At 45.7% G+C, this 11289-nt stretch overlaps 2 protein-coding genes across 2 annotated transcripts in view; one reads left to right on the top strand and one right to left on the bottom strand.

The window, feature by feature from the left end:
• Positions 1–4531, top strand: part of LOC108229248 (xanthine dehydrogenase/oxidase-like) — an 8515-nt gene extending 3984 nt beyond the window's left edge. The window contains exons 6-16 of the mRNA XM_037973981.1: positions 1201–1392; positions 1464–1691; positions 1797–1892; positions 2104–2232; positions 2308–2382; positions 2466–2518; positions 2594–2708; positions 2798–2863; positions 3244–3432; positions 3514–3681; positions 3972–4531. Of these exons, the coding sequence (XP_037829909.1) occupies positions 1201–1392; positions 1464–1691; positions 1797–1892; positions 2104–2232; positions 2308–2382; positions 2466–2518; positions 2594–2708; positions 2798–2863; positions 3244–3432; positions 3514–3681; positions 3972–4022 (1362 nt within the window). The 3' untranslated portion in view covers positions 4023–4531. The remainder of the gene's footprint in view (positions 1–1200; positions 1393–1463; positions 1692–1796; positions 1893–2103; positions 2233–2307; positions 2383–2465; positions 2519–2593; positions 2709–2797; positions 2864–3243; positions 3433–3513; positions 3682–3971) is intronic.
• Positions 4532–8205: 3674 nt separating this feature from the next.
• The window catches only part of sh3bp4a (SH3-domain binding protein 4a), a 16942-nt gene continuing 13858 nt past the window's right edge, over positions 8206–11289 (bottom strand). Inside the window, exons 4-5 of the mRNA XM_037973754.1 lie at positions 10257–10445; positions 8206–10041 (exon numbers count right to left, since the gene is read on the bottom strand). Of these exons, the coding sequence (XP_037829682.1) occupies positions 9817–10041; positions 10257–10445 (414 nt within the window). The 3' untranslated portion in view covers positions 8206–9816. The remainder of the gene's footprint in view (positions 10042–10256; positions 10446–11289) is intronic.

Here is an 11289-nt window from a genome sequence, read left to right as displayed (position 1 = left end):
CACTGGGACGGTCCACAGCTGAATGAGGGTCAGCCACTGGGACGGTCCACAGCTGAATGAGGGTCAGCCACTGGGACGGTCCACAGCTGAATGAGGGTCAGCTCCTCTAAGCCTGAGGTCATGGGTCTCAACAGGAAACATGCTCCCTCTGGGTGGGGAACAATCTTTGCCTCACTTGGAGGAGTTCAAGTATCTGGGAGTCTTGTTCACGAGTGATGGTAGAATAGAGCAGAGATGGATGGATTATGGATGTGCCTGAAAGAACGAGATTCTGGATCCAAACAGCTGAAATGAACTTCCTTCATAGGGTGGCATCGGCCTCTGGTTGGGTCTCCAAAGGCAAACGGGCCTCAGGCGAGGGTCAGACCAAGAGCGAATCAGAAACAACTTCAAGTACATCGCCTGGAAAAGGGAAACCGAGAAACCCCCTGGAGCCAGACCTGGGGGAGGAGCTTGCTGGTGGTCAAGCCTTGGCTCCTGGGGCTCAGCCAGGCCAAGCCCGAAGAAGAGACAGGACACCACCTCCATGTGGGCCCACCACCTGCGATGGGGACATGGCCTGGGAGGCCTTGGCTGTCCTTGAGGACTCCTGAAGCAGCTGACAGGTACAGGGTGGTCAGAAGGTGGTGGTGAAGAAGGAGGTGAGGCTACAGGCCAAACTCTGGAGTTCCTGCTCCATCTATGTTCCAACCCTCATGAGGTTTGGATCAGGACCAAAAGAACCAGATCCTGGATCCAAACAGCTGAAATGAGCTTCATCTGTAGGACAGTTGGACTCAGCCTCAGAGATGAGGAGAGGAGCTCCGTCATCCAGGAGGAGCTGCTCCTCCTCATCAAAAGGAGTCAGCTGAGGTGGTTCGGGCATCTGATTAGGGTGCTTCCTGGAGGTTTTTCAGTCATGTCCCACTGGGAAGAGACCTCAGGGAAGAACCAGAACTCTCCGGAGAGATTATGGATCCTCTCTGGTCTTGGAACGCTTTAGGATCCTCCAGAAAGAGCTAGAGAGGGAGGTCTGAGGAGAGGGAGGTCTGAGTTTCTCTGCTGGACCTATTGCCTCCGCAACCCGACTATGAATAAGCGGTGGAAGATGGATGGATGGATGGATGGATGGGTGGATGGATGGATGGGTGGGTGGATGGTCCCAACTTGGTCAGATTTGAGGTTATGAAATGCAGCCATTGATTGTTAACTTTCTTGCAGGTTTCTCAGAATATGCTGCTCAGTTTTGACAACGCCTACAACATTCCCAACCTGAGAGGTTGCTCAGCCATCTGTAGGACCAACCTGCCCTCCAACACCGCCTTCAGGGGCTTCGGGGTCCCGCAGGGCCTGCTGGTGGTGGAGAACATGATCAACGATGTGGCCATGGTTCTGGGACGCCCTGCAGACCAGGTTAAACCTCATAATCTCAACTCAGACGTTATTCATGGTTTAGTTTTCTAACATCCTAAAACCCTCCCCAGATTCGAGAGACCAACATGTACAGGGGCCCGTCGGTCACACCCTACAAGTTGGAGTTCAGCGCAGAGAACCTGCTGCGCTGCTGGGAGGAGTGTAAGCTGAAGTCCGAGTTCAGTGTCCGCCTCAGAGCCGTCGAGCAGTTCAACCAGCAGAACCGCTGGAAGAAGAGGGGGATATCCATCATTCCCGTCAAATACGGCATCGCCTTCTCAGGGGGCTTTTTAAACCAGGTGTGTGGGTTCTGTTCAGCTCTGAGGGTTGGTTCCACCTCCTTCAGACCGATGGTAGTCATCAGAACGTGGTTCTGTCTCGTTCTCTCTGTGTGTTTGTTACAGGCTGCAGCTCTGGTCCACGTTTATAAAGACGGTTCTGTTCTGGTCAGTCACGGCGGGACGGAGATGGGTCAGGGAATCCACACCAAGATGCAGCAGGTCCTGCTGCAAACAGGAAACAAAGATCAGAGTGCTGCCACATGGTGGCGCTGTAGGCCCAGTTATTCTATCAGTTTGAAGTAAAATAAAAATCAAACCTCAGAGTTCAGACGTGATGTCACAGGAATCAAACTGTTGGTATTTTTCTGACCTGCTTCGGTTCATTGTCGACTTTTTAACTGAAACCGTTTTGGTTCCTGTCGGCTGTCAGGTGGCGAGCCGGGAGCTTCACATCCCGACCACAAAGATCTACATCAGTGAAACCAGCACCGGCGCCGTGCCCAACACCTGCCCTTCGGCTGCTTCCTTCGGCACCGACGCCAACGGCATGGCGGTCAAGGTGAGAACGCGTCCCCGCGCTCCGTCCCGGTTTGAAGCGAAGCCGTCCTCACTCACGTCCTCTTCCTCCAATCAGAACGCCTGTCAGGTTCTGTACCAGCGCCTGGAGCCCATCAGGCTGAAGAACCCCAAAGGATCATGGGAGAGCTGGGTAGGCTGTGCTCAGGAAGCTAACGCTGAACACTTCCTGCTTTTATTGCCTTCAGTCAACTTGTTTCTTCGCTTCGACGGCAGGTCGAAGAAGCTTTTTTGGATAAGATCAGTTTGTCGGCCACCGGATTCTTCAGGTACGACTGAACTCTGTCAGTTTGGATCTTTACCGAGTGAAGTACCGGCTGATGTGTGTTTGTCCTCGTCCTCAGGGGTCCGGACCTCTACATGGACTGGGACAAGATGGAGGGCCAGCCTTACTCCTACTTCACGTATGGCGTGTGCTGCTCTGAGGTGGAGCTGGACTGCCTCACAGGAGACTACCGGGTCTGGGTCGACTGTTGGACCGTTCTCTAACGCCGGCGCCGCTCAAGCTGCTTGTAACCAGAGTAACGTTTCTGTCCCGCTTCTTACAGGCCGTGAGAACCGACATTGTGGTCGACATCGGCAGGAGTCTGAACCCATCTGTGGACATCGGTCAGGTGGGAACATTCCTTGAGTTCAACAGCTGAAAACCTTCATGAGTCATTCTCTGTCAGAAGCTTGAAACAAAAGAAAGAGATAAAATATGAACCAACTTTAAACACTTTTAGTTCTAAAATAATTCAAATCTAACCTGAAGTGAGTAAAACACACAGCAGGGTCCACTGAGTCTTTTAGAACCTGATAAAGATCTGATCCCTTTATTCTGTCCCGATGGGTTAAACCCTTAAACTTTATTTTTCCATGTCTGCATGTTATTGTGGCCGAGGGGTTCTCCAGGGTTCAGTTCTCGGACATCTTTGCTTGTATTTTTTAGGAATTCCTCTCATCGCTTCGTCGTCTTCCTTCCTCCTTTCTTCTCTCCATCATCTCTCCTCAGGTTGAAGGAGCGTTCATGCAGGGTTTGGGTCTCTACACTCTGGAGGAGTTGAAGTTCTCTCCGTCTGGGTTCCTCTACACTCGAGGTCCGTCTCAGTACAAGATCCCGGCGGTTTGCGACGTGCCTCTCCGATTCAACGTCTACCTCCTGTCAGACTCCAACAATCCCCACGCCATCTACTCCTCCAAGGTGGAGCCGAACTCTCGTCGCCGGCTCGTTCAGTTACGTGATTTCTCCGTGTTCTGAACGCGTTCTTCGTGTTCTCCTCAGGGAATTGGAGAACCCACCCTCTTTCTGGGCAGCTCAGTGTTTTTCGCCATCAAGGACGCCGTGGCGGCGGCTCGCTCGGGTTCTGGTCTGGTTGGCCCGTTTCCTCTCGACAGCCCGGCGACTCCTGAGAGAGCGTGCCTGGCCTGCGCCTCTCCGTTCGTCCAGAAGGTGGTTCATCGTTCGTGAGGGTTTATTTAACTCTGTAAAAACAGAAACGTTGAGCCAATTCAGCCGGCTGAGTCCAAAGATTTAAAGTCTGAACGAACGGCTGGTTTGAAACCGAAGGTTCTGTCTGATTTGACTTTATTATTTAATCTTTACAAGATATTCTGTTTATCAGAAGATTAAGAGAATGAATATCAATCATTCCTTAATTAGACTAATTTTTATTAAACAAAAAACATACACACTCCTGAAATATTTCATATTTTTTATATGTTCTCTGTTTTCTCTTCCAGGTTCCAGCCAGTAAGTCGGGATCATTCAAACCGTGGGCTTTAAACATATAAAACCAGATCAACGAGGTCTGCAGCTAAAGCAGCTGTGAACCATAATTAACTAACCTTAAACTGTGTTAAATTAATGCACAAAATGTTATTTTATCCTCAAACTAATCTCTTATCTTAACCTTAAACTGTGTTAAATTAATGCACAGGATGTTATTTTATCCTCAGCCACGAAGCAGGAGAACTAAACCACTGATTAACTAAGATTACAGAGTTTATATTCGTGTGTTTGAACTTGGATCTGGGAATGACGTCACAGATTTAAACGTTTCTGAAAACCATCTGAGTTTAACTGTTGTCCTCAGTGTTCCTGTTAGCAGGACAAGCTGATCAGGAAGCGTTTGCATATTTACGCTTTCAGACGTTTCCTAAGGAGATCACTTAAGTTCTGATTTAACGAGCTTTAAACCAAAACAGAGTTCTGACTTTGGGACCAATCCAGAGGATTTTTCTGATTTCTGATGTATTAAAAGACCTTATAATCACTAATAAACAGAGAAAATATTCAATGAGACAGACTTGTATTTTTCTACGATTTTACCATCGTTTGTTTGTATAAGTTTGATAAGAATCAGAAAGTTTAAGTTAAAGTGAACCGAGGATGAATCTGTTGGCATCAAACGTTTTTATCTTTAAAGTTCAGCTTCAAACCAAATCTCAGAGAGGACGTGTCTGACGGGATGAAGATGAAGAAGATCCACAAACTGAACATCCTGAGGAGGTTTTAACCTCGCTGACCTCAGGTCAGGATTCAGGAGAAACTGACCCGAACAGATCCACGTCCAGTCAGAACCGGCGCCAGTTTACTGCCACATGATGTTCACCACGGAAATCCAGCTGACAGGTCCTGACAGGCCCTGAAAGGTCCTGAGGGGTTCTGAAAGGTTGTGACAGGTTCTGACAAGTCCTGAGAGGTCCTGACAGGTTCTGAAAGGTACTAAAAGGTCCTGAGAGGTTCTGAAAGGTTGTGACAGGTTCTGGCAGGTTCTGAAAGGTCCTAAGGGGTTCTGAAAGGTTGTGAAAGGTTCTGACAGGTTCTGATAGGTCCTGAGAGGTACTAAAAGGTCCTGACAGGTTGTGACAGGTTCTGAGAGGTCCTGAAAGGTTCTGACAGGTCCTAAAAAGGTTCTGTCAGGTCCTGACAGGTTCCGATAGGTCCTAAAAAGGTTCTGCCAGGTCCTGAGAGGTTTTGACAGGTCCTGAAAGGTTCTGACATGTTCTGAAAGTCCTGACAGGTTCTGGCAGGTTCTGACAGGTCCTAAAAATGTTCTGAAAGCTCCTGAAAGCTGAACTTTACTGAAAAAGCTGAACCTAGGGGAGTTTTATTCTATTGTGTGAGGGTGTCACATTTAAACACCAGATGGCAGCAAAACATTTATTTTATAAAAATATCTTCATTTATTTCTGAACAAATTTAACTTCATGATGATTGTTGGTTTATTCAGGAAGTTTTATGTTTAAATAAAACTGCTCTTCAACTTTTTCTGCCATCAGAAATGATCATATGAGACCTTTTATCACATAATGTTTTAAATATTTTGTTACATTTTCACCCAGATGGAACAAAAAAATAAACATTGTTTTAAAAAATATTCACAGTAAAAGAGTCAAACATAAATATCCACAATGCGTCCTCTGCATCCAGAACAAACCCAAAAAGTTATAAAAAAAATCTGAGCTCTCTTCTGTGAGGTCAGTTTATTTGCTCCTTTTTTTAAAATTTAAAGATATGAACAAACCAGCCGTGAGCAGATTCAGAGTTTGATCTGCCTGAAATAATTAAAAACAAACAGTTTATCAAAGATGCTTTAAAAGGTTTGAAACTGACACAGAGCTGATTTTCAAAATAAAATAAGAGCTTTTACTTTTATAATCTTTCTTTTTGATTTGTTTTTTATTAAAATGCCACTGATAGACCAACAATCCTGTTTTTGTTTTGCCTGTTTGTTAATAAAATACGTCGTGAAGCAGAGGATGAATGACTGGATGAGTCAACCCAGTTCAAGATGGCCGCCACAGCTAGCTGAACTGCTCATCTGATAGGCAGCGGTTAAAGGAACCGTTTCACCACGGAGCGTTCTCAGTGACACGTGGAAAAGCGCCAAAATTCCCCTGGAGAACGTTTAAAGCACGTGTGAGGTTTTGGAGAACGTGTTCCAGTTCTGCAAACGTTCCCCGGAACGTGGAGCTCCTTCAGGAACCCTGTGAGCGTCAGGAACGGGGTGAAAAGCTGCAGTCTGATCGCTGAAAGAGACGGGAACCTGCATCCTCCTCACTCATTGATTGTGGTTCTAATGAGGCTGCGTGAGATCAATGAGACGAATCAGGAACACACAAACTTTAATTTAATAAGAACACAACTCCCTCCCCGCCGCCCGCCTGATTCACGCCATCGATTCCTCCGTCGTCGGCGAGGACAGGAGAAAGGTGAACGCACTTCTTCTTGTGTTTATCTGTGAATCAGAGCCTGACGGAGACGCCTCGGCGAGGGAGCTGCTGGAGGCCCGAGACGTGACAGAACCCAGATGAAGGAGGTTTGTTTGGACGGTTCTTTGTCCTTTGAGGGCCTCAGAATGTCCCGATCAAACGGGGGGACGGCTCGTCCCCGAGCTTTTTATCTCACCTGCTTTGCATTTTTCAAAAGCTGCTTGAATTAATGAAGGGAAGAGAAAACCACAGGAGCCGCCTCCATGTTCCCCGGCAGGCTCAGGGTTCTGTTCTGGTTCTGTTCTGGTTCTGCTCTGTGGACACAGAGCTGATGGGACTCCAGTTTGGTCTCACCTGTCCACGATCGTCTTCCATTAAGTCCACTTTGTCTCAAACAGACTGATGTTGAGATCTGATGGCCTGTGACCTCTTTGGTTATTGTTCATATTATCCGTCTCTTCTGTTTGTCCTCAGTTGTCCTCTTGTGGACACGTCCAGGGAGGTTGTCTCCAGTCCTGTGGACCTTATGTAGTCTCAGGGACATCCAGCTGCTTGGAGACGGTCTGATAGTCTTTAACCTGCAGCTCAATCATAGTCTTTCTGAGCTCCAGAGACAACTCTGTCCTCAGCTTCCTGTCTCCCATGTTCAGTGTGCTACACACCATGATCCCAAACAGCCCTGTGACTACCTATCCCCCTTCAAACAGGCAGACTGACTGATTCCAGGACTGAAGACACCAGTGACAATTCCAGGACATGTCCCTGTAGACAGATTAGTTTCAGTCTTTACTAGGAGGACTGTCCTTTTTTATCAGTTTTATTAGTTTGTTTTTTAAATAATTCAGTTTGACTGATTTTCATTAAATGATTTTTATTAATTTAAATTATTACTTCTGTTGAAGTGGTGGTTTTTCTTTCTTAAACTAATTTATTTGTGTCTAAACGAGGTCGGAGGTTGAAAACATTCCTCTGAAAATGAGTTTAAAAAAGCAAAAATAAAGACTTCATGCATCTTTAAAGGAAAAACAAAGTCTGTGACTGTCTCCTGGAGACGAGCAGGAATGTGAAGCGTGAGTCATCGAGAGGCGAAGGACGACAGAGAAGGTGTCCTGTCCTCCGAGGGAGAATAATTATCTGCTTTAATTAAGTACATCAAACTCTGTGTGAGTGGATTATAATGAGGACGGATTTGTGAGGCAGGAATCCGCACGCAGCTCGTTGAGCAACAAACACATTTACATTCAAATGAACGCTACAGAGAAAAACAGACGAGCGGGTTCAGGATTCACAGCCACAGCTGGAGGAGAGACATGTGCTCAGCGTGGAGAATAACAAGAGCAGCGACGGTGGGAGAGGGGCGGGGGCCGTGTGACGACGTTTAGATCGATCAGATTCATCAGATTCTCTCTGCAGCACAAAAAGGAACAACGGTCCATAATACTCCTGTCTGAGAGACAAAGGGTTGGACATTTCTTTGTTACTCAGGTGTGAAGCTGGAGCTCAGATAAGGGTTTCACAAAGGGGCCACCTATGTGTTGACCTTTGACCCTGTGGTCTTGAAATCAATAGGGATCATCATGCTGGTGTAGATTCTCAGTCATCCAGGCCATGGTAAAAATTCAAAAAAGGTTAAAAAACAAAAACAACTGGACTTCTATTCTGTAGTTGAAGACGTCTCGCTTCTCATCCGAGGAGAAGAAATAGAGAGTGTGGAGTTGAGCTTTTAAAGCTGAGATGTGATGTAAGCTGGATTGCTTGCAGATTGTTCTCACTCTCCTAACAACAGAGGCTCATTAGGGTCCTTGTTTGTCTGACTCACTGATGTCCAGCTGAGCGGTTTGATATTTCTTTGTTTAACGGTTTTTAATTTAGAGCTGGGAGAAGAAATTTGTCGCCGTACCATGCGGTCTTAGGAACGGGGGTATAAATAAAGAATGATGTAAACTCCCGCTGGTTTTAAAGCTTCAAATTAAAGCAAACTTTCAGTGTAAAGTTCAGTTATCGTTTTAATAACCTGTTCTAAACAGTAACACTGATTTCTGACTTCATCTAAAAACTGTGAAAAGTTTCCTGCAGCCAAACAAAAACCATCAAAACAAGAAGTGAACAATAAACATCCAGACTATCTGATTATCTTTGATCAGATCACAAGAAAACATGTTTGACAGAAAAATAAAACCGATTTGAAAGATTTTTAAAGGTCCAAAGTGTTGCATGTGGGGACAAATAGTGGCAAAAAAAGGAAAACTGGCGGCCATCTTGTGTTGATTCTAAAATATATTCAGCTGGAGACATTCGTTTTAATAAAATCTGTCCACTGATTGATGAGATATTTTGCTAACAGACAGACACACTAACAGGCAATATTAAAACCTTGTTTGTGACCCGCTCGCCTCTTCGTTGTGATGTTTTTGTTTATTTATCAGTAAACAAACTCCTGCTTTTCCCAGAGAATCAAACGCGTTTTATCTGAACTGAACTGGTTTTTGCTGAAACTTTAAGAAGTTTAGGATTACTGGAAGCTCCTGGGACGAAACTAACCTGTTGTTTAAAATTAAACCAATAAAATGCAGCAGTTTGATGTGTGGAATAATCAGGATAATGTGGGAAATTCAAGCTAGCTTTACAAAGACAGTTACAGACAACAAGCTGACCACTAAAACGGCGGGAAAAGTTGCTTATGTATAAATTAAAGGTGTATACTTTAGATTTTATATAAAAGCTGGACTATGACGCTCCTTTAAACGTATCTGGATCGTATCACCGTAACAACTGCGCCGAGTAGCGTTAGCATTAGCTTAAAGGTTTCAGGCTTTTTATTCACCAACACATAAATTTAATTTTTAGATTTATAAACATACTTCTATTGAATAAACAAATACTTTATCTTTAGTTTACAAAAGTGCCTGTGAAAGGAGGTTAAGACTAAAAAAGACAACCAACTGGCCTATAAAAATGGTGGGAAAAGTTTGTATAAAAGCGTGATGTGAGGTTAAAAATGTCACCGTATGTCCAGTCCTGTCGTCACTGCAGTGCTTGAGGTCTCTGACGTTGTCCTGAGGACGAAGAGACGAAGAGAGGAGAAATCTGGAGACAAACAACAATCAGGAGTCCAACAACTGAAAGAAAGACGAAGACACTGGAACATGAGGAAGGTAACGCAGGAAAAACAGAGGTAGAAAAAGCTCGATGAGGACAGTAAAAAGAGGAAAACGGATAAAAAACGTCAATATAAAGTTCAGTCCCACGTGTAGTGATGAGGAAAACCTGGGGATTCACCAAACGGCTGTAAAACTCTGCGGTTTAATAAACTTGTTTGGTAAAAATCTTCCACCTCCGGCTGAAGAATGAAAAACGTTTTCCAGGACGTTCAAACGGCAAAATCTCCGTACCCGGTGGGGCAGAAGGCGGCGCTGCGGAGCGAATCCAGGCAGTTGACGAGGATGAGCGCGCCCGTCAGGTGTTTCCACCTCTTGGTGATGGGGTTCCTCATCTTGTCCAGGCCCAGGTGGAGCTCCTGGATCACGTCTCGGTAGCTGTCCCCAACGTGGGCGGCCCACGTCAGCAGGAAGTCGTAGGCTGGTTTCCACATGGACTGAAGGGTCAGAGGGAGAGAGAGGACTTTACTTCAGAGACACTAAACACTGGAGAACCCCTGCTTTTACTGAGAAGGTTCTACCACGTTCTCCTAATTTACTGTACTTTGGTAAACACAGATAAGAGTTGAATTTTTTGCAGTAACATCATTATAGTTTGCAAGTGGGGCAGCGAAGCAAAACAAACTGAAGACAATAATTAATGTTGGTCCACCTCGTTGTCCAGGACGCCGTTCTTGTCTCGATGCGGCGCCTCGTAGGCCTCCATCTGCTGCCGGGACACCTGGGCCAGTTTCTCAGCCAGCTCCCTCCACCTCGACGCCACCTCCACCGCTGTGGTCAGCAGAACGAAGTTCAGAACCAAGTTGGCAACGAGACCCTGGCAGTCCATTTTCAGCAGCGCCTGAAGAGACAATCAGACAAGAAAAGAGGATTTTAAATCACTTAGAGCTTTTCAGAAAGTCCACATCAAAATTCATAAATGTTTCAAAGGATCACTGATGGAAAAACAATGCCTCTTTGTGGTTTCGGGTAAGGTTTTCCTGGGAAAGGAACACCTGGATTACCTTGTAAAGTGCAGTTACCCCAGCCTGTTAACAGATAGGCTTTAAAAGATGGACGGATGGATGGTCAGAGGCCCCTCATTGTCATGGAGGGACACTTAAGACTCAACGTGTAACAGATCCCCGGAAAACCAAGCAGAGCTCCAACAGACTGACGGGAGCAAACCAGCTGCAGTTTATGTTTCATGTGTTTCTGTCCTTTAGTTTATTGGTTTAATGTCCAGAGTTGTCATTTGTTTTACAACCTTTGCATTTGGTTTAAATATTTCCAACAAGCTGATCTTTTGTTGGGTTCATGTTTCTAAGATCTGATTAAAGGTCTGAAAGCTCCGTTTAACCATCACTTTATCTGAAAAACATCCCGATTCATCCAAACACTGTGATGTTTTATTATGTGAGGTGTGATTTCCCACCCGTCTTCCTCCTATCCTTGTTCAGATCATGAAGGTAGAAGGTCGTTCTCTCCTCCTGGAGGATCTCAAGGTGTTCCCAGGCCAGAGGCAGTTCTGAGTCTCCTCCAGATTCGATATCTGAACCACCTCAGTTGACTCCTCCTGGTTGACGGAGCTCCTCTCCTTATCTCCAAGGCTGAGCTCAGACACCTTACAGAGGAAGCTCACTGTTCTCCACGATCACCGTTCTCCACGATCACTGTTCTCCACGATCACCGTTCTCCACGATCAC

The sequence above is a fragment of the Kryptolebias marmoratus genome, linkage group LG23 (genome assembly GCF_001649575.2).
Source record: "Kryptolebias marmoratus isolate JLee-2015 linkage group LG23, ASM164957v2, whole genome shotgun sequence".
Taxonomy (NCBI): domain Eukaryota; kingdom Metazoa; phylum Chordata; class Actinopteri; order Cyprinodontiformes; family Rivulidae; genus Kryptolebias; species Kryptolebias marmoratus.
This window is presented reverse-complemented; position numbering and strand designations above follow the sequence as displayed.